Consider the following 23904-nt stretch of genomic DNA (forward strand, 5'->3'; position numbering starts at 1 on the left):
TTAAGTCCGATTTCTTTTGATGGCATTTCGTAGTTGAACATAACGTACTTCTGTTTCTTAGAGAGAGGCTACTATCAATACCAATAAGCATTAGAGATGGTAACTAAGACTTATAGGAACGACGTTCAAATAGCGGGCATCTAAAATTGGGCTTTATGGGTTTATCCCGTTTCTACTTCTGACTTCAATTTTTTATACTGACTCTGTTCATTTTGAATTGCTTTGCTGAGCAACAGTAGTAAGGTGTCTTACTGGGCACGCAACGGGGGGGGACATTTGGGTGTTACTGTGTTCGCAACGGGGGGGGACACGAAAAATTTTTTCGAAAAGTTGATAGTTTTTGGCGTTTTGGCAAGAGCGGTGGAAAACGCCAAAAACTATCGCCTTTTCGAAAAATTTTTTCGTGTCCCCCCCCCGTTGCGAACACAGTAACACCCAAATGTCCCCCCCCCCCCGTTGCGTGCCCAGTAAGACACATTTTTGGCAAATTTCTGAATTTTTTGACGTTTTTTGGTAGGTTTGGTTTGTTTTATATGTTAGTCGGGAAAAAGCACTGCTGTTCCAGTGGTTGTCATTTTGTAATCAGCCCAGGTGAGCCTCATCAGTAAAAAAAATTTTTTGAAAAAAAAATTGAAAAAAAAATGAAAAATTCAAAGTGTTAAAATTGCATGAATTGTATTTTGCGCTGGGTTTCAGGTCTCAAAGACGATTTTTTGTTGACCTCATCTCACCTGGTGGGCCTAATCATTGAAAAAAAACTTTGAAAAATTTTGGGAAAATTCAAAAATTTTCAAGTACTAAAATTGTGTGAAATGAATTTTGTGCTGGGTTTCAGGTCTCAAAGGCGATTTTTTGTTGACCTCATCTCACCTGGTGGGCCTAATCATTGAAAAAAAAACTTTGAAAAATTTTCGGAAAATTCAAAAATTTTGAAGTACTAAAATTGTTTGAAATGAATTTTGCGCGTGGTTTCAGGTCTCAAAGGCGATTTTTTGTTGACCTCATCTCACCTGGTGGGCCTAATCATTGAAAAAAAAACTTTGAAAAATTTTGGGAAAATTCAAAAATTTTGAAGTATTAAAATTGTGTGAAACACAATTTGCGCTGGGTTGCAAGTGTTAATGTTAATTTTTTGTGGACATCATTTTACCTGGTACTAAGATTATATCAAATGTTTTATAACCAAAAACTGTCATCAATAGGTTGTTGACTGTTTGTAGTATTCTTTATGTCTGTTACTATCAGTCAGTACTCTCAAATACTTTTATAACCCTTTATTTGATGATGCATGAGAATAAAATATAGTAATAGGCAAGGAGGTGAGTGGTTGTTGCTATGCATGTGTTGTTGTTAGAACTCTCTGTGTCATCAATCTATTTTTAGAATATAATGTATACTATTACTAACTACTACAGTAGCGGTACAGAAAGACGTTTTGTAGCTGTCAGTGTAAACACTTGTTTTTATACTTAAAAAAATAGACATTAAGGAAGTAAATAATCTGCTTATGTCTTGCGCTTGAACTAACAGATTTAAATTTAATTGGATAAAAACTTCCGGGAAAACATATTGTACTAGCAAACTTCCAAGAGTCCTGCCATGAAAACATATTGAATTTGTCATTATGAAAGTGTTTTTTTTTCAGAACATACTTTTAGCCATCAAATGAGAGAACACTAGAGACGAACAAACAATTAAAACATCAACAAAACAACGAACAATGTTTTATTGTATTATTAGTAGTTTATCAAGGTTGAGCAAATGCAATTCAAAAGATTATAACTGTTTGAGATTTTAGGAGACTAGTTTAGAGTTTACGTTTTTTTGGAGCAAGACAAGAACTGACAGGCGGCGTTTCAAGACTGTTGGTTGCCACGAGCCTACTACATTCGGGTGTTTTGATTAAACTTGTTGAAATTGTTGTAGATGTTATCGAGTTTTCTAAGTTCTTGGTTGTTGAACTGGAGTTTCAGTAATAGCTGGAATTTTCCAAAAGTTTTCAATGAGCTCCAAATCCTGCCAATATTCTTCCTGATTTTCGTAGATAGGTACTCCTTGAACATCGTAATCATGGAGAATTCTTCTAATATCATCTCCCAGAACGTTTGAGTCAAATATAAACTCACGAGTACAGCCCGCAACGAATTCCAGAGTATATTGAGCTCCCTTAAATGACGCTTTTTCACATTACATGTACAGAAAAACGTTATGTAGTTGCTTGTGTGAAAACTTATGACTCTACTGGAACATATATAACGGTAAAACTTTTAAAAAAAGATAACTTCCGTGATCAAACCCAAGACAACAGAAACAATTGTAACAGTGATGGTTTCAAGTTCAACCAGAGAATAACACTATCTTTAGCCGAGTTTGAACAATTATCTCAAAGCTACAATTCACTCTGTGAAAAACTAAGGACCGGACAATCAGAACAACCTATCAAAAAAGAACACAATAAGATAACGGGAAGGAAACGACGTTATCAGTTTGCGTTCTCACCGGAGACGAATAGCTTTAATTCAACTCAGGTTGCTGGTCGATCAAAGAAGAAAGCGAAGAAAAGTTCTGAGAGCGACACACAGTATTGAAAATGGTTGAGGCAATGTTTGAACGAACACCTGAATTCTTTCGACAGTTTCGAAAAAAATTTCACTATTTTATCTGCAGAAGTGAGCCAATATTTGATACTAAAGAAATCAACAACAGTTTTGCTTACAGTTTGCATGAGAATAACAGCTTTTGTAGAATAAAAGAACAACACTATCATGTTATTGCAGCTTTGGATCAAGTAACAGAGGCTTTCAAAAAAAATTCTTCAAAACCCTATTCTATACCTTGCCTATACACATGTTTCAGACTTCTACTCCACAAAACACAAACTGTCAACATCACTTTTCACGGTGAAATTTTTGAGAAGTTGCAGCAAGCAGTCATTTACAATCACCAACATCAGCTAGATTTATATAGCTCCAAAAGAAAGCTTCCAAATATCTTTGAACTGGAGACTGTCAAAGAGAATGTTCAAGTTCAAACTGATTTCTTACCAACTTGTACTTTTAACCGATTTTTAAGTATTTATCGGAACAGTTCTTATGCAGAATTTTCAAAAATTATTGATATTATTATTAGTGGATATGGCTCCCTGAATGTTGATAATGAGAATGTAAAATGTAACTTTCGATTTGAATTAAAAAATTAATCCTACTTGTTTTATTAAAAAATGAGTGATCTAGCATCAAGGGGAAAAAGTTACGAATTTATGAAAACAGTTGATGCTAAAAAATTTAAATTGATTGATTTGTCCTACATCATATGCTTAGCAAATCGTAGTAAATCATCATCATTCATGTAGTGTACAAACGGATAGCTATATGTGAAAATAATATGAGCAATATAAATACAAAAGAGTCCACACAGTTTGGAGTTTGGGCTCTGAATTGGCTGCAATCTGAGACACTGAACGACTTCTTCTTCGAAGTAGAACTGCAGCAGTCGAGTGTATACAAAATGGTAGCAATCCAGTGCTTGCCCAAGTGGATCAGCAAAGTACATTGTTTTTTATAATTACAAATCAGAAACCAATGACTACCCGATGATGTTGATATTGAGGCATTGACCACAGCAAAGCAATTTTCTGGTAGTCTTGGAAAATTGTCAGCTGCAAAAACTCCACAAAACTTGTGCTTCAGATGAAAACATTTATTTACTAGATAAGTTATCTCAAAATTATCAATCAACAGGATATGTAATAACCGAGTTTTTGGTTACTTTTCGTTCAGAGTTGACGTAAAAAGTTGAACTTCGTTCGCCTAGGAATAAAATTTCAACGTTGTCACCCAAAGGTGTTCCAAAAGTGAGCTCCACTGAAATTGAACAATTTGTTAATTCAGGATGAATAAAATCGTGTGAAGCCTCCTGTGTTGAAGTAAGGTCAAAGGCCAAAATAAAGTGATTTGGATAATCAGCTAGGGGAATGCCATGACCACCTTTATCAAGAAAATCTAAAGCTTCAAGCGTGTTGAAGTAGACTCGTTGATCTGAGGTTGTTGAAATTGGTGTTCCAACAACCGGTAGTCCATTTCGATAAATTACTATTTCATTCAAATTGAATTTCTGGTAATGGAAAGGATTCGTTCTGTTAGTTCCTAAATATGATTGATTGGTTGACATTGCTATAATCATTCTTCGAACTGGTTCTTTGGAGAAGATGTCTTCTTGACTCCAACTGCGGATGCCAGCAGTGGCAAGAAAAGTTCTGGGCAACACCTCCGTGTACCGATAGACAGCTGGTGTTTTTAGCAAAGTTTTTTCTATCGCAGACAACACATGATCAGCCACGGTCATTTTGCGCACGTACAGATTTGCTTCAACAATTTTTACTCAGTAATGTTTATTAGATTCGGATATGACGGTAAAATCGTTTGGAGACCTTCTGAAGGAGATGCGTAGTGTAACACCACTGAGAAGATGTTTGTCACAGGTCAATATATCACTGGCCGGTTTTCCAAGTAGATAACATTCCAGACAGTCAGCAACTAAAGCTTTTCGCGCAGCAACATCAGTAGCTCTGTTGTCAGCTCCATCAATTTTAGCCGGTTCGTCTTCATAATAATAGCCTTGACAAACTAACCATGTGCTCTTTGCTGTTCTTCCGGATGAGAATTCTGTTTCTATGAAAGCCTTGTGTGCGTAGTTGCCGTTTGTATTTGACAATTTAACGCCATTTGCCGAAACTGTACACTCTGAAAACAGAGAGTGTAATGCGTTATTGCTAAAATACGGCGAATCTGTGTTTGTGGCATCAGTACCAGTTCTCAAATCGGCGTCATTGGTTCTCGTGATTTTGCATTTTATTTCAAGTAGAAACTTTTGCAAATCAATAAAGTTGTTCCTGTCGCCAACAACTTCGAATTCCAGCATTGGACCATCCGGTGAGTATGATGGACCAACCTTTTGGGTAAAAGCATTGTCAAAGGTGATCAGGAGAGGCTGCTTTTCAAACAAGTCTAGAGTTGTGTGTGTTGCCTCTGCTGGCAATAAATTAGTATTCATTTTTCACTTTGGAAAAGAAATCTGACCGACTTCTCAGTAACGGTTGTTTTCTCTGAATGATTTTTCGGGATTTGACAGGACCGCTCTGTTTCTGTTTTTTATAAACATTTCCACCACGAACACCTCCAATTCGGGCTCTTGAGCCACCGACTTGTTTCTTTACCGTTTTCTGAACAGTTGACTTGAGTGCTTCTTTAGGACTCTTCTTTTTGGCTACAACGTCAATAATCTCTGGTGCCGCCTGTACAAACAGTTCTCTTCCAATCTTTTTAGCAACAGGCCACAAAAACTTTTTAGCTATCGGTATGGCCGCCCTACCAATTCCAGCCGCTAAAGCCCCGAACCCACTGCCTCGTTGACGATAGTGTCCTGCAAAGTATGGTGAAACTGATTGTTGTTGATAGTAAGCTTCCATTTAATTAAATTTTTTAAAGTTTAAAGTAAGAATAACTTTTCCTGTTTCCGTAAATGGAACAAATTTGCCAGTTTCGGTTCTCAACTGAACTTCAATACACTGAAAATTGTTTGACAACAATTTCTTATATTCTAAATTGCTAAAAACTATTCTATGCGTAGGTTCAATTTCACAAAGGCTACCGTTTTTCAGGCGTTGTTTTGAATCAATGATACGAATCAGCGGAGCTTTTGTGTCTCCAATGTGTTGATACTCAATTATGTTGCTGTATACAAATATCAATTGTTTTCCTGCAAGCAGATCAAAAGGGTAATCAGCAACAAAAGCTTTTGCTTCACCGTCACCCAGTGCCAAATTGTCAAAGGAATCTATCATTTTATAACCAATATGAGTACCTGACCCATCTTTGATTCCTTCAAAGCCCAGAATGCTTGGTATTTCTTCGTCAGGAAATGTAATACCTTCATTTTTACCAAAAAACAAAACCAAAACGCCTGTGATTTTATTGTACTGATGACTGAATTTAGTTAGACCAGTAGCTGTCTTGATGGCTTTTATCAGGTGTTCCAAGTTCTCATAGCTTCCAGTATTGATCAAGACTGTCTCCCCTTTGTATGGTTTTGAAACAGCACCAGATGGAATACTTCTCTGATGGTTTTTGTTACCTTCAGAGGAATACTTTATGATTCGAGTGTTATTAACCTGGTTGATTCTGGATGGGAAAATAATTTCACTCAAAGCTACTCTCCAATCACCTTGCAGACTGATTTCTTCATTGAAAAAGTTTTTGAAGTTAGCCAAAGCGTTTTCTGGAAAAATGTCCATGGAAGCTGATGAAACTAAATGTATGGTAAACTCATGCATGCTTTGTGAACGCTTCGCTGTTGTCAGCAACTTTCACTAGTTCCAATTGATAGAACTTACCACTGATTGGATTCTGATTCGAATCAATTAGGCTGTATGTTGGAGGGTTTATCGTTGGAATATCGTAAACTTCAAACACTTCGTCGGTAATTGTTTGTTTGTAACCTTTTCGGAAGGGTAAATCAATTTTTGACATTCTAACAAAATCACCAATTCGAAATTTGGGTCGACTAACTAATTTCTCGGATGCACTTGCATTTAATGATAACAGATAAGGAACGTCTTTTTTGGTTACTTTGTTCGGAGCTATTTTTGTTACACGGTTGATGCGTGAGTTTATTGTTTGCACAAAATTTTTCAACTGAGAGATGTATGAATATGTCCATTTTTCTTCCAGATACTTGTAAATAATATTCTTTAAAGAGCGGATGTTCCTTTCTGCAAACACAGACTTCTTTTCGCTGAAAGTTTGATAAATTGTAATGTTTCTCCTCTGGCAAAGTGTTTTGAAGTTTCCCTTAAACTCTGTTCCAGCAGCCACCCAAACTTTTTTCGGCTGTTTATGCTTAATCATACGTTTGAAGGCTTCAGCTGTTGTTGTTGCATATTTTGATTTGAGTGGTTCGACACGTAGATAGCGTGAAAGACAGTCAACAGCAATCAATAAGTACTTAATACCTGCGTTTTGTTTTGACAGTTTGTCCACGTGTGCCAAGTCAAGAGACCAAATTTCATCAAGGTCATATGCAATAACTTTCAAACGTGCAAAACTTTTTCGAAAGCCCTTATATTTTGTGTGAGCATTCTTGGTCTCTAGAAACTGTTTCACTTTGCGAGGTTGTAATTTTGTGTTTTTTTGTAAATTTTCAACGCTTCCAAACGCAGCTGGCCCTTTTGTGTACATTGACTGCAGCAATTTTTCTTCACTCGTCGTAAGATTCCCATTGTTTTTCCTTCTGTGCACTTGGTTCGTACGGAGTTTCGAAACCTTCCTCTTCTTTTTCGTCACTACTGCTTTCGTCTTCGGTGAGTAGTGCTCTGCTGGTCTGTTGCTGCTTCTGGTTGTCTTGTTTTGGGGGCTTTTGAAACTTTGAACGTTTTTGTTTCTGTGATTTATTGACGATTTTTTTTCTTTTTGTTGCGGTTTCTGGAGAACTTTTCCTGATCGAAGTTTTAGCATTGCTGTTAATTACTTGTTCTTCCTTTATTTGTAACACTTTTAATAATTCAAAATAATCAGGACTGTCAATTTTCTTTGTTGGTTGCTGTAAATTGTACAAGAAAGTGAATGCGTTTATGTCAGTTGGACTGTTGTCAATGAGTAACTTCTCGTCTTCACCAATGAGCACACGATTAGACTTTTTAATTAGATCAACAATATAATTACACTTTAGGTATTTTGAAGGAGGCAAGAGAGATGACAATGTTTTTAGGACCTGATCTGCCCGTCTATTTGAATGTTTGAGCCGATTTTCATCATCATCAACACCAGAGTCTTGTTCCGACAGTTTGTCATTGAACTGTGCTTCAATGTGTTCCTTTGGTCGCATTCTATATATAATAGAGAGCTGTGCTGATTTGTGTTTAATGTCAGGATTCTCTAAGACCCGGGTTTGGTATGGTTGAGTTTTCATATAAACTTTTTTGGGAATTAAAATAAATTCCTCAGCAGTTGTCATTTTCTTCTCTTTTATGATTGACTCAAATACTGGTAGCAAAAATGAATAATGAGCCGAACTAAATCAAAACCTGTTTTTGTGAGTAGTATGGCTCTTTGCTTTTCAACTGAAACGTTTTTACGAAGAATAGTCTTGATCACGTTTTCATATTGCTCCAAATCGTTAATCTGAACTTTTACATGTCCTCTGATTACGTTGTAAAAACATTCACACAGTACCAATACAATATTGTCGTCGTAAGTGCGAAGAAATTTCCTCAACTCAGAATCAGATAAAAGTACCATTCGCTTCAGTATAAAGAATTTTTTCTCGTTCATTTGATATGTGAGTAATATCGGCTTTGTCTGAAGGTATGTAGAAGACCGACGGTCCAGGCTCTGTAATGTTTGAACAAAATCGTAGACAATCCGAAGTTTTTGGATCCAGGTCAAGCAATAAGTGTCCAAATGTTTCTCTTGTTGCTATTTCATAACAATTTTTTAAAAAATGAGTAAGATTCAGTTGCTTACCGAGAAACTCGACTTGCTGAACGTCACGTGGTGATTTGAACAAAATGATATGAGTTGTATTCAAATCTATTGTTCGTGACCATTTACTTTGCTGGTAAAGATTGTGTTTCACATAAATGACATTAATGTTCTTGTGTCGACCTGCGGTAGCCAGCTTGACAAACTCTTTGTCATTAAAAATTTCCTCACAAGAATCATCAAATATAAGCAAACAATTTTCAGTATTTTGCAAAAACTTCAAGTTTGTGAATTTTTTGAAAACAATGTTTGAATGCTGGTCAACTTGTGAGTATATTGGTTGCATTTCGTGGTAAAGAAAAATAACATTTGTAAACTTTGGATAAAAGGTGTTTCCTGTTAATATTCTGAAAATTAAATTCGTTTTACCACAACCCGACGGACCTACCACGGCCATAAAGATTCTGTCACTGGTAGGGATAATTTTGTTCATAATCGAGGATTTGGTAAGATATATCCAACTAAACTTGACAAAATCGAAATCCAAACTGATGTTTCCTCACAAGTTGGTTTAAGCACAGTCAATTTCACAATGCAAAGAACTATTAGCATCAAAATTACAAACATTTGAACAAAAAACACAACTTCCGACCGTGGTAATGTTATCTGGTTACAAAATTTCCAAGTAGATTTTCCACTACTTTGCTTTTCGAAAAGAGTTTCTTGCACAACTTGATCAACTGTTACTTGTTCCATCACAAAAGAAAATGTGTATAAAATGAAAATTTATTGTACTTTTTAATGTTTTACATAGAACAGTTCATAACAACTATAATCACTCAAAAATTCATTCATGTGCACCATGAAACATGCGGGTAATCTTGTAGTTTTTTCATAGTACACAATTTTTTTTGACTTTGTCCGTGTTCACGAGTTCCTGAATTTCTTCAGGCAGCATTTTGTCATTTTGATCTACTTCTTTACCAGTTGGATGTTTCGATATCAATAGAAGTTTCGGAGGCGAGACTTTGCGTTGAGAATCTGACATTTTGTTTTCTCCACTGAATGAAGGGCTCGATGTAAAAAACCAAGTGTGTAATCGAACGAATTTCCTCCTCTGTCAATAACACCCTAACTTTTTTCTGACGAATTTGAGTACCACTTTTTATCGCTTCTCCTTTGCAAATTGAAAGGTTCAGTGTCCCCTCCTTCGTGATCAAGGCGGAAATAGTCGAATTCGCTGACAAGGGTGCTTCCACTTTCGTCAATTCCTCTCTCATTTGTCAACCAGTCAAAATAGAAACAAGCTTTTTCCCGTGCACAATGATTGTTGAAGATACCACGTTGTGTTGAGCTATGATTCCCACAGTTAACTGTAAAAAAACTGTAAGATATTTTAGGACACTTCAGAGTATTTAAATCGATTACTGGACAATCGAGCAACTCCGATAAAAGTTGAGACTTTTCAAAACCTTTAGCGTAGTAAACCGCTCTTGGGTTTCTTAAGCGAACGCTTTGGACAATTTGTGTTAGATAAATGTAAGGATAGTTTTCAGAGTTCCAATCTAAGCCATGTAAGTTTTTAGATAACCAACTGATTGAAGTTTTCTGCGGATTTGTCAAATCGGAAAATTTTGATGGTGGTGAAAACAAAACACAATCGTTGTAATCTTCAGTACATATACCAAACTCTTTAACAATAAATTTTTCTTTCCTGTGACGGAAACCTTCAAGGTCTAACACAACTGTTTTACTGCTTAACATTCCAACAAGTGATAAATTTTTGAGTGGAAAACTTTAATATACAAACAAAAAAGAATTCCTGTCAGATGTCCAGTGAAACAACTATTAAGCTTCCAGGGAAGCATGTACGAGTAGCCGGGTCCTTCAGTGTAGAGCTCCTGGATGAAACCACCAGCGTCATGCAAAATTGCGTGTAATCGTAGAATTTTGGAGTTGTTTAGGTATGAATCTAAAGAAGAGTTATCTATTCCAATAAGTCCTCCGTAAGGTCGAAGTTTCAAAGCATTATCATAATCAAAGTTTTCCTTTTGACTAAAGTATTCACTTGCTGCTAAGAAATAGTTCAGTCTTACTGAATTGTTTGGGTATGTTGTGGCTAATAACAAATACTTCTCATGAATGTTTTTCAAACAATATCTACAAACTATTGGTTTATCAAGACGCATTCCGATTTAGATTGAAGGCGACTGAATCTGAAAAAATAGACAATTTTGATTTTCTCTATGAAAAAATTAAATCAATCTAATTCATAGAGGAACAGATTACAAAACTAATTGTCTGCTGCAGTTGAAAGCGTTAAAAGTAAGTAAAACATTTTTCATGTTTGTCCTCGTTCATTCGTAAAACAGTGACATTTTTATACAAACTTTCTTTCATTAGAAAGTCAAACACAACAAAAAAGAATTTGTTTATTTTTTCTGTTTTATAGCACCAGTTTGAACATAAGGTATTGTAAATAAAATAACAACCCACTTAAAATGTTCTATATTGATTCTTAAAATAGCTTTCCGGAAAGATAAGAACTGGCTGGGATTACACGGATACTTTCTAATCTGTCTTTATTTTAGATAAGCTGAGTACATGTAGCATAAAAACAGCAGACACTAAAGAAAATATCTTCTCGTCCATATAATTAAATGTTTGTAGAATTCAAACACTTCTATTTACGGTAGCAGACCACCCACAAAATGAGTTTTCAGTTCTTCGCTTAAACCAGATTCTTTAGATTCAATACTTTATAAGTAAAATATTTATATTCTGTCTCAATCGTTTGAAATTGTATTGATATAGGTTTAAGCTTTGATAATTATTGTTGATAACAACTAATCAGATTACTTCAACAGTAATTAACTCATTATATTTACCATATTCTTCTTAGATTTTTCTAACAGTCTTTTTTTTGGTATATTTTACAGTCTTCATCAATTTATTCAAGGCCACTTATACGATTGTAAACAGACGAAGATATCACTGAAATCTTAAAATGTTTCCCATTGCAATTATACTAAAAGAAAAATATTCTTCCAGCAGTCGAACAATTGCATACGAGACTTTAAAAAAGAAAATATTGTTATTGTTCAGCAAGAGTATCAAGGCAAAGACTGGAAAACTGTGAAACACATGGCATTACCTGTTGTTACTTTCGATTTCATTCAGTCTTTTAGATGTGAAAAAGCGTCATTTAAGGGAGCTCAATATACTCTGGAATTCGTTGCGGGCTGTACTCGTGAGTTTATATTTGACTCAAACGTTCTGGGAGATGATATTAGAAGAATTCTCCATGATTACGATGTTCAAGGAGTACCTATCTACGAAAATCAGGAAGAATATTGGCAGGATTTGGAGCTCATTGAAAACTTTTGGAAAATTCCAGCTATTACTGAAACTCCAGTTCAACAACCAAGAACTTAGAAAACTCGATAACATCTACAACAATTTCAACAAGTTTAATCAAAACACCCGAATGTAGTAGGCTCGTGGCAACCAACAGTCTTGAAACGCCGCCTGTCAGTTCTTGTCTTGCTCCAAAAAAACGTAAACTCTAAACTAGTCTCCTAAAATCTCAAACAGTTATAATCTTTTGAATTGCATTTGCTCAACCTTGATAAACTACTAATAATACAATAAAACATTGTTCGTTGTTTTGTTGATGTTTTAATTGTTTGTTCGTCTCTAGTGTTCTCTCATTTGATGGCTAAAAGTATGTTCTGAAAAAAAAAACACTTTCATAATGACAAATTCAATATGTTTTCATGGCAGGACTCTTGGAAGTTTGCTAGTACAATATGTTTTCCCGGAAGTTTTTATCCAATTAAATTTAAATCTGTTAGTTCAAGCGCAAGACATAAGCAGATTATTTACTTCCTTAATGTCTATTTTTTTAAGTATAAAAACAAGTGTTTACACTGACAGCTACAAAACGTCTTTCTGTACCGCTACTGTAGTAGTTAGTAATAGTATACATTATATTCTAAAAATAGATTGATGACACAGAGAGTTCTAACAACAACACATGCATAGCAACAACCACTCACCTCCTTGCCTATTACTATATTTTATTGTCATGCATCATCAAATAAAGGGTTATAAAAGTATTTGAGAGTACTGACTGATAGTAACAGACATAAAGAATACTACAAACAGTCAACAACCTATTGATGACAGTTTTTGGTTATAAAACATTTGATATAATCTTAGTACCAGGTAAAATGATGTCCACAAAAAATTAACATTAACACTTGCAACCCAGCGCAAATTGTGTTTCACACAATTTTAATACTTCAAAATTTTTGAATTTTCCCAAAATTTTTCAAAGTTTTTTTTTCAATGATTAGGCCCACCAGGTGAGATGAGGTCAACAAAAAATCGCCTTTGAGACCTGAAACCACGCGCAAAATTCATTTCAAACAATTTTAGTACTTCAAAATTTTTGAATTTTCCGAAAATTTTTCAAAGTTTTTTTTTCAATGATTAGGCCCACCAGGTGAGATGAGGTCAACAAAAAATCGCCTTTGAGACCTGAAACCCAGCACAAAATTCATTTCACACAATTTTAGTACTTGAAAATTTTTGAATTTTCCCAAAATTTTTCAAAGTTTTTTTTCAATGATTAGGCCCACCAGGTGAGATGAGGTCAACAAAAAATCGTCTTTGAGACCTGAAACCCAGCGCAAAATACAATCCATGCAATTTTAACACTTTGAATTTTTCATTTTTTTTTCAATTTTTTTTTCAAAAAACTTTTTTTACTGATGAGGCTCACCTGGGCTGATTACAAAATGACAACCACTGGAACAGCAGTGCTTTTTCCCGACTAACATATAAAACAAACCAAACCTACCAAAAAACGTCAAAAAATTCAGAAATTTGCCAAAAATGTGTCTTACTGGGCACGCAACGGGGGGGGGGGGACATTTGGGTGTTACTGTGTTCGCAACGGGGGGGGGGGGGGGGACACGAAAAAATTTTTCGAAAAGGCGATAGTTTTTGGCGTTTTCCACCGCTCTTGCCAAAACGCCAAAAACTATCAACTTTTCGAAAAAATTTTTCGTGTCCCCCCCCCCCCCGTTGCGAACACAGTAACACCCAAATGTCCCCCCCCCCCGTTGCGTGCCCAGTAAGACACCTTACTACTAGCAACTGATGTTCAAAATCACTTTTAGCAGAATGAGAGAAGAGAGAAACTAGCCCAGAGAAGTCAAAAAGATTTAACGCAAAATGCTGAAAAAGCGGCAAAATGAGGTAAAGCGAAACATCTTTTTATTCGACGAAGTAAAAAAAAAATAGGAGCGCTATAATAGCCTGCTGAGAAGATGAGGGCGGCTATTAATAAGCTTCTAAATGCTTTGAAATGGTGCAACCGAGCAATTTTCCGGTAATTGACGCAATCTTTGTCTGCATCGGAACTAATCACCACCACAAAAAGTTACCCAAAGAAGTTTTCGTCCAACTCTATATGATGCCCTATATATCATTCTTTTTTCCAGTATTTCCGCAACTTTCAAGTCCCGCTCAAAATAATTCCCACAGGCCATCCACTGTGAAACAAGTAGCGTAGTAAATCACATTTCTATCCTAACGAACAAAACAATTAATTGTTTTAAAAAAAGATTTCAAAAATTCTAGCATCTATTCAGTTTTGCCGTGCCAAGATTCTAATTCTGAAATTGGGTACTTTTGAAGAGGATAGGCAGCCTTCTAGATTGAGACATCCCTTCATGACGTCTTTCTTCTCGTCTTTCCAGTAATTCAGAGCATAACTTCCATCAGGCAGTTGTTGCAGAGAGAAGAAACGCTTTTTGAACGAATTCTGAAACGATACATTTTTCGATCCATTAAAATCTTTTGAACTGTCAAAATAGGACTTTAATGCACTGTAAAAATTATTTTTGTCACCTATTATGCGACACGTATGGAATTGTAAGCCAAGTAGTCAATGTCAAACATAGAAGAGATAATGACATTACATGAAATTTGTATTAGTGAACTTAACTGACGAAAACCTAACTTAAAAGTGCACAGTAAACTTTTAGCTCAACCGTGTTCCATTCTAGTGATCGTGATTATAGTAGTTTACCTTTGTAAAGAAGCTCTTTTCTCCTTTTCTATTGAACGGCGTTTTCCACAGGTAGCCTTGCTTCACCAGATTACTGACCTTAACACAAAATAAAACATTTGCAGACATTGATTCAGCTTCTCCTTTTCATCCCAATTTACTTTTCGAAATCCATCAAAAAATTAACAAAAAACTGACGCAGAACGAAAAAGAATGTACACCTGTTTGGGCAGTTTTGATTAGCGAACCAAAAATTGAATTATGATTAGCGAACCAATCTGGTCTTCTTTTCCAAATCACCCACAAATATTTCTTTAATTTTCGACGAAACAGATAATTCAAAATTACCAGAAGCAAAAAAGCGAGGAAGACACTTTCCAGAATCTTTGAGAGTGTTTATTAACTGGACTACTTAATGATTTAATTTTGTGATGAAATGAGGCACGGGTTAAATTCAAGCGTTGTTGAGTATATGGGGGTGAAACGATTGGAGGTCAAAACCAAATAGGAAGCGAAGATCACACCTTTAATTCTACAAGTAAGATGCATTGCTGAACAATAGCTCTCATAAAACAGGAGTGGGGAAGTTTTGTGGGCCTGGCTGGTTAAAATATAGCCGGCAGATTGCCCGATTTAGCTGCGAAAAAGACTTGCGTGCCGTATAATACAGATAGAAACCGTAAAAACTATAAGAAAAACATTCAGCGAATCATTAATAAGGCTTGTTAAATTCCGCTACGCAGAAGCGTTTTTTATTAGGGAACATTATTACACAAATGAGTCCCTTTGACCTTAAACCAATTCAAATTAAACTGAATTTTCAAAGTGCAGACGTCATTTTATTGAGTGAGATAAGTCACACATGATACATTCTAACCACGCAAGTGACCTTAAGACTTTTACTATATAGAGTGAGAAGTGAAGTCAAGCGCTCCAAAGCCGTTAAGGAGAGGAAGAAGTAGTTCAGAATAATTGACTTCTTGAGCCTTGCTGTGTGAACAAATGTAAAACAAAATAAGAACGTCAGACGACAAAAAAAACCATAGCAGGAAATGTTCTCGCCTACATTTCACAGAATTTTAATCGAATAAAGAAAAAACTACAATCAGAATGGACTATGTATGAATTGTAAAACCAGTTAGAAAAAACCGGTGAAAAACATCGAAAAAGCAGTAAAGTGAAAGTCAAATTACCGCATGTGAACAAAAACCAAAAAAGTTTTTGTTCAAACACCACTTTCTTACACTATTTTAAAATACAACTGAAAAATTTTTACGCCACAAAGCCACCCGCGTTTCGCTCGCCTTCCTGTTTTGGCGTTACCAAAAGAATTTGCTTCAAAAATCATGAAAACGTGTGATCTGATCTTAAAAAACATGTCCGGAGAAGTCCTGACCAACCATTCAAAGAATTTCTATTGAGCGACTGGACGAACACTAGACCTAGAATGGATAAAAACTGGATCATAAAACTTAGAAAATCCGATCAAAAAGTTGAGAGAATATTAAAAATCAAATCAAATTGCAGCATGCGAATAAATCACACTCCAAAAACCGATTTTTTGTTCAAACACTGTTTTCTCATTCTACTTTAAAAATACAATAAAAAATCATGCCAAAAAACCAGTCGTTCTTCGCTCTACTTCCCGTTTCGGCGTGGACAAAACCATCACTTCAATTTGACATCAAAAATCATGAAAATTTGTGAACAGTTCATAAAAAAATAGACAGGACCCCAATACAAGTCAAATTCTTCAATTATGAAAAAAAAACAGGAACAACGCAATGTAGCTACGACGCTCAGCTTACAGCTTCGCAGCTAAAAACTTAACCGACTAACGAAGAGTTGCTGTCAAACGACTAGTGGGAGGTCTAATCAATTGCAGCCTGTTTCAGTCAGTTCGGGGTATCCTAAATGGGACAAAGATATTCACTAGGGGGCTTCAATTAACCTCATTAAGGTTAATATATACCATTATAAAGATTTAAAGTGAGAAAAAGACACCAATTTCGTCGCACTTATCATTTGTCTTTTAGCATTAAATTGACGCCAATTGAGTTCAGTTGCTTGAAATTGAGATTGAGAGAGAATTTTAGATCACGCAAAAGGTCAAGGGAGTATAAGTCACATAAGAAGTCAAAAAACGGTCACGCAAAAATTTTGGATAAAAAAGGAGACGCGTTTACAAAAATTACTTCTCTTTGAGAGAAATTAATAATTGATATATCAGGGTCGAAATTAATGACGCAAACTCAATAGAAACGCATAACGAAAACACTAAATACTTTTCAACTGATTTGAAAACATAGCCAGCAGATTTCTGGAATAGCTGCGAGAGAATAGACTTGCGTGCCATATAATAGAGATAGAAACAGATACAGATATAAGTTGAAAAAGGTATCAACGCCGTTCAAAAAGCTATGTAAAAAACAATCAGCGATAAATTCATAAAGCTTTTTCAACTTCATTGCGCAGAAGCCCTTTCATTAGGGACCTTTATTACACCCTTTGACCTTAATTCAAATAAACTTAAGTTTTAAAGTGCAGAAGTAATTTTATTGAGTGAGGTAAGTCAAGTATGATCAAAATCTAATCATGCAAAAGCTTTTGCTAGAGAGAGAAAGAGAGAGAGAGAAAGAGAGGGGGAGAGAGAGAGAGAGAGAATGACGTCACACGCGCAAAAGCCGTTAGTGAGAGGAAGAAGTTATTCAGAAAATTTGACTTTCAGCTTTACTGAGTGTACAAATGTAAAACGAAAAAGAGCGTCAGACGACAAAACAAAACATAGCAGGACAAGTCCTGACGTAAAATTCAAAGAATTATCATTGACTAAACAAAAACTAGACCTAAAATTGATATGAGAGAATTGGAAAAATCATTTCCCAAAAAAATCAGATCAAAAAAATAAAAAAAAACTGAAAATCAAGGTCAAACAGATTTTGGTTGAAAAAACTAGGCAAAGAATGAACTAAGAATGGATGGGGAAGACCATTTAGAAAAAAATACGATCCAAGAAATAGAAAAAAAACAATAAAAATCAAAGTGTTGTAAAAAAACAGTAAAAATCAAATTTTTGTACAAACACCGGTTTCTCACACTACTTAAGAGTGAAAAAACTTCACGCCTCAAAACCACTTGCTTTTTCGCTCCACTTCCTGTTTAGGCGTGACCAAAATCATTAATCCAATTTGACTTCAAAAGTCTTGAAAATGTGTGAACAGATCTGAAAAAGAGCGCCCTAATGTGAAAAAGAGCGCCCTAATACAATTCAAATTCTTTGAATTGTAAAAAAAAACTAAGGACACCGCAATATAGCTCGGCTCAGCTTACAGCCTCGTAGCTATAATGAACAATTTCTGCTGATGCTTTACCTAACTCATTGGTTTCAACAGCGTTTGAGATTTTGTCATTAACTGCGTTGAAAAGATGACAGAATATTTTCGGTTACATATAAATTGATTTTTCTCATCTTTTTGTTCACGAAATTGACTGGCTTGTTCAACATCTGCTAACGAAGATCTTTATCCAACTGTTTTGAGATTCAAAATGGTTTCAATGAAAGCAACAGAATGATTGTCGGATAAATTATATTTTAATTCTCCCACTTTCTAGGTTATCTTTAAACAAAGTTGATTCAATGCACCCTAACAAGAAACGACCAAATCTATAGCATAAAAAGATACCAGCAGATTCTCAAAAATCTGCTGGTATTGATTCTCATGATTGATATTAAACATCACCAGCTTAAGTTTAATCGTGATTCTTGTATCAACAATATCAATACCAATAAGCATTACAACTGGTCATTAGGACTAATTTGAATAAAGTTCAAGTAGATTTCATCTAAAACTGCTTTTGGGATAAACACTGGGGTTAATCCCGACAAACCGCAGAGTCCTTCAAAATTCCCCTCTTGGGTGCTTAGAGATCGTGCAGTCCATTTATCGGAACATCTTTTCCTTTTCAACGAGTATCTACAGATACAGAAGTTTCCAAGCAGCCCTAAGAAGGCAAACATAACTTCATTTTTTAATAGGGTGACACTGATGCTCCAATAAAAAATAGACCTATTCCACTAACGCCCAGCATTAACAAAAGTTTCAGAAACATTCTCAAAAAACAAAATGATCGATTTTGTACACATGACTCAGTTACTATCAAAAACACAAGTTTTCAACTATCTATGCTAATGTTGATTTAACAGAAACTGTTCAGGCAAATTTGAAAACAAATTGCTGCTGTTTCATTATTTGACTCGTCCACAGCGTTTAATTCAATAGAACATATCAAGCATTGTTTTCGTCAACCATGGTGTACAAAAAAAACTCATCATAAAAGACCAAGTTTTTAAGGCAATAAAGGAGGTGAAATATCTAGATGATATAATGGACAAAAAATTACGTATGACTCACATGTAAAACAAATTCTATCAACAATGGAAAAAGGAGTAAAAGCAATAAAGACCTGTGAATCTTTTTCCAGTGCATCTAAAAATATCAATCCTGAATCCGCTAACACTAACAACTCATTTCTCTAGGATTTGGCAGGAAAGCAGTTACAATAATTAGAAGCTACTTGGATCACGGGTCAAAAAATCTGGTGCTCAACAATGTCCAAAGTGATTTGCTCAAATTTGAAAAAGGGTTACGTCAGGGGACCGTCCATGGTCCGCTTTTATAAACTTATATGTAAATGATATATAAACTCGAGCACAGGTTTCGGCAACCATGGTGTACCAAAAACTCATTAGAAATGATCAAGTGCTTAAGGCAATAAAGGAGGTGAAATATCTTGGTGAAATAAATGACAAAAAATTAGGTATGACTCACATGTAAAATAAATTCTATCAAAAATGACTAAAGGGGTAAAGGCAATAAAGACCTGGGAATCTCTTACCAGTGCATCTAAGAATACCAATGCTGAATCCGCCGATACTGAGTCATATACAGTGTTCAACTATCGGCTAGCAACATATGTCAGACTCTTAATTAAGAATGAGAAAAGCTCATTTATAACCAAAATTGGATTAGAAATACCAACCGCTAATTTCTAAATGAAAAAAATAAGTTTTCCTCAGTATCAATCGATCATAGAATTGCAAGGAAAAAGATTTTAATTCATTTTTGCCGAAATGTTGTCTAGATCTTAAACGCTGCACAACGAAAGTCAAATATAAGAATTTTTAAAGGAAGAATTCAAGAAAAACCATGGATAAATATCATATCTTATGGTTCAATGAGTTGGCGAGCAATCAAATTCATCAATTAATTTTACATTTGATTATCAAACCGTAATTGTAAGCTATAAAATGTGCACGCTTCCCATCATATATATCATCTGGGAAAATACAGTGTTCATTTATTAAACTAGGCTTCATCCCCTTTCTATTAGAAATGTGCTTTCTTGATATTGAGCTGTTTAATTTTAGATAATCTTATCACCTGCTTTTTAAAAGGGGCGTTCAGTATAATAAAAGAAAAAGGACACGTGTCTAGAGAAACTAAATAAATATTTCACGCAAAATGCAGAAAAGACGGCAAAATAGGTAGAGCGCAAAAAAATTTGATTAACTAAGTACAAAAGCATAACAGGACAAGTCCTGAAAAACGATCTAAAGAATTGAAACATAGCTGGCAGATTGTCAGAAATTAGCCGCAATATCTTTGCAGATCTGCAATCTCAAAAAGATGGCAAAAGAAAGACGAAAAATAAATTTTCCGCTAAATGCTGAAAAGTTATATTTTGATTATGAATATGTATAACTCATTGCTGCTTCTATTAGCTCGTCTTAAATAGCCTTTAATTAGAGTGATATACACTCACATGACCTTATCTCTGAATTAAATTTTAAAAAGTCCATTTCAGAGTGAGGAAGTCATTTTTGAGAGTGAGGTGAGTCACGTGTGTCCAAAAATTTTATCACGCCAATGAACTCAAGAGCTCATTCCACTAAGAGTAAAAAATGACGTCACACACACAATTCAATTGAAATTGCATGAACTAATGAACAAAAAAAGTAGATTTGAAGCAGTTATGAAGTCATGTGGTCGTAAAAAAATCTTGACGACGAAATATAAACATAACCGACTTAACGTCGGAAGAATTGCTCTCGAACGACTAGTGGGAGATCTAATCAATTACAGCCTGCTTCAGTCGGGGGGAGGTGGAGCCTAAATGGGACTAAGAAGTTCAATAGTGGGCTTCAAATAACCACAGAGGTTAACATATACCACTATTAAGATTTAAAGTAAAAATGACACAAGTTTAGATGCATTTTTCATTTGACTTTTAGTATTAAGTTGTCGCCAATTAAGTTCAGTTGCTTGAAATTGTGATTGAGAGAGAAAAAAGTTAAGGGCGTAAAAGTCACTTGAAAAGTCAAAATTGTCAAGCGAAAATTTTGCATAAAAAAGACACACACGTTTACAATAATTGCTATGAACTTCGTTCAAGATCAATAAAAAAGAGAAGGCCAATATTAGCCACAGCTATCACTGTGCGGCTATTAAAAAGCAACTTAACAACATAAAAAATAAGTTTCTCAAATTGAGAAAGAAAATTGATAGCATTTAAGTTGAAGATTCCTTAGTATCAACTAGTTGATTGGGCTTCCCACAAAAAATTTACGAGAGCACAAACCGGAAACTTGGCATCCAAGAAAAACCATGCTTGACTAAAAAGAGACAAGCAAAAGAGAAAAATTTGTTGTAAATTAGGCAAAAAATTAGGACTCACTGGCGGCTCTTGCTGTTCATGCTCAAACATCAACACTGAAATCAAAAAATCTACACAAGAACCCGGCTGCAATCTCAAAACAGATTTGATTGGCTTCTTGAACAAAGACAGCCATTAGATTGCCGGAAAATAGCCGCTGCTGACGCGCTTGATGCATATCGGGATTGAAACAAAAAAAGAAAAGAGGAGATAAATTGAACAATTTTATCTATTTTGTTTTCAGTGTCAAAAAGTGTTCTAATTCGGCGTGCAGTTTCAGTTGGATTCTAACATTATACTTAATTCAGTTTCTAAAGTGAAAGCTAATACGCTTAATACTTATGTCAGCTAGCAAACACTTTGATAGCAAACTTGAACTTTGGTAACCTAATTCTCAATGATTTAATGACCGGGCTTTATCCCGTCTCTTTTGATTTTGCTCTTTTGACCTTGACTGTATTCACTATCTTGCGTAATTCATTGAGTGAACGGATCTAAAAATCATTTAGTTGAAACAGTGAGTGAAGTAAGTCAGAAGTCAAACGTGAAATTCGTGACTTATGTAAAATGAAAAACGTGATTTAAAAGGTAAAGTGAATTTAAAAAAAAAGAGCGACTACATAATAGCCGTTGAGAGGCTGACGCCGGATATTAAAAAGCATAAAAATGCCAAAATTTTGACAAACAAATTGCAATTCGCATGACTGATGTGTCCATATTTGTATAACTAAGGCATGAAAATCAATTTTGGCTGAAACCTGACCGGACACATGAGACAAACGGAGCAAAAACGAGAAAATTCTCGAAACCTATGTCCTCAAACCATTAAAAAACTTCATTGCCTAATCTTCTTCCGTATTTAAGTTGGCATTAACAACGCACATATGCCTATAAAAAGACACCATAAAAATATTAACGCGGAGAAGACATGTTGGATTTTTAACCAATACCCATTTAACAAAATTAAGGCTAAAAAATGATGGAAAAAAACACGAAAAAGTACCAGCAGCTTCATCTCACTAATCACTTCAAAAAGAAGTCAGCTTATGACCTCTAGTGCAACTGACTGCCCACTGGGTTTCATCAGCTAGTCCAGTTTGAACGATTGAAGTCACTGAAAAAATGTGCCAACACGTAGCAAAAAAAGAGCACCAATACAATCTAAATTCGTTGGATTGTAAAATAAACAAACCAACTGACGTCGAACGAATTCCTCTAGAACGTCAGACAGTGTAATTTAAAGAGGCGGGTGTAGCCAAGATAAATTTTTATGGGTGCAAAAAATCCCGATCAAAGCGACCTTCGGCGTAATAGCGTAAAGGAAAAACCACGCGGCTACCAGGGCCATGTGATAGCTGATCCTTCAATCGCTTTTGTTTTAGCAACAGACTTAAATTCTGAATAAGAGCAATTTATCTGAAGCAAAAATCAAGAACTGAAGCGTGAAAAAGTCACCCGATAATTGAAAACGAAAAAGAATGTTCTAGAACAAAACGGTCAAGCAAAAATTTTGCTTAAGAGAGACACACACGTTTATAGAATAATTGCCTCAAGAATAATTGCCTCAACCTTCTTTCGAGCACAATTAAAAAAGCGCGAAAGTAGCCGGTTGTGAAGGAGACGCAGCTATTAAAAACTAATAATTTAATCGAAACAAAAACTTGAAAAATAAATCAAACCTTCAGATTAAAAAGGGAAAAACAATTCACATTCTTGGTATACAAATACAATACAAAAACAAATAAATCCTTCGTCAAACAAAAATATTGACATCACCTAGTGTCAGTGGTTAATTGAGTTGATTTCAACATTATTCATCACATCATACTACAATGTTCTAAAAACCTCCGTAAGTTTCAAAAATGAAAATGACCAAGTACTGACCGAGAGGAAACACCTCTCAAAACGACTATGGTTGCTCAACTCAATGGCTACGCTAGGGGAAGACAAGCAAAAGAATTAGAGCTTAGTCAGATATGTTACTTTAAAATCAGGGCTAAACTGGACAAATTTCAAAAATGTATAATAGCGAGAAAAAAAGCTTGTATAGTTCAAATTATCAGATAAAAACAGCTGAGAGCGAGAAACGAAAATCAATAAACTAAACTGAAGAGCAATGAAACAATAGTTGGAATATAACCGACTGTCGGAAGAATGGCACTCGAATGACTGCCGGGAGCGCGACATGACGTCATTAGACTTATTATATACCACTGTTAAGAATTGAGGTAAAAAATGACGCCAAATTGGACGCAAGTTTCAGTTGCTTAAATCCTGCAGAATGAGTTCAGCTGCATAAAATTATAATTACGAATTATAGAGAAATTTCGATCATGCAAAGCACAAAAGTCAAGGGCGTAAAAGTAACTCGATAAGTGAAAACGGTCAAGAGAAAATTCTGTATACATAATATTCTGTATACACTGTACACAAAATACACAGTAGACACAAGCAGAAGCATTAGAGCTTATTATTGACCAGATATGTTACTTTAAAATCAGTGCTAAACTGGACAAAATTCAATAAAGTGTAATAGCGAGAAAAAAAAGCTTGTACAGTTCAATTTATCAGATTAAAAACAGCTCAAAGCGAGAAACTAAAAACATAGCTGGCAGATTCCCAGAAAATAGCCTG

At 35.2% G+C, this 23904-nt stretch overlaps 1 protein-coding gene across 4 annotated transcripts in view; it reads right to left on the bottom strand.

The window, feature by feature from the left end:
- Window positions 1-23904, bottom strand: part of LOC142337411 (dedicator of cytokinesis protein 11-like) — a 320003-nt gene that overhangs the window by 180991 nt on the left and 115108 nt on the right. The window contains exons 5-6 of one of the 4 annotated variants that reach the window (XM_075386593.1): window positions 14578-14655; window positions 14176-14310 (exon numbers count right to left, since the gene is read on the bottom strand). The exons of the other annotated variants lie outside the window; for them this stretch is intronic. Of the exons in view, the coding sequence (XP_075242708.1) occupies window positions 14176-14310; window positions 14578-14655 (213 nt within the window). The remainder of the gene's footprint in view (window positions 1-14175; window positions 14311-14577; window positions 14656-23904) is intronic. 4 annotated transcript variants of the gene reach the window in all.

Source organism: Convolutriloba macropyga, chromosome 4 (genome assembly GCF_964194025.1).
Source record: "Convolutriloba macropyga chromosome 4, txConMacr16.3, whole genome shotgun sequence".
NCBI lineage: Eukaryota > Metazoa > Xenacoelomorpha > Acoela > Convolutidae > Convolutriloba > Convolutriloba macropyga.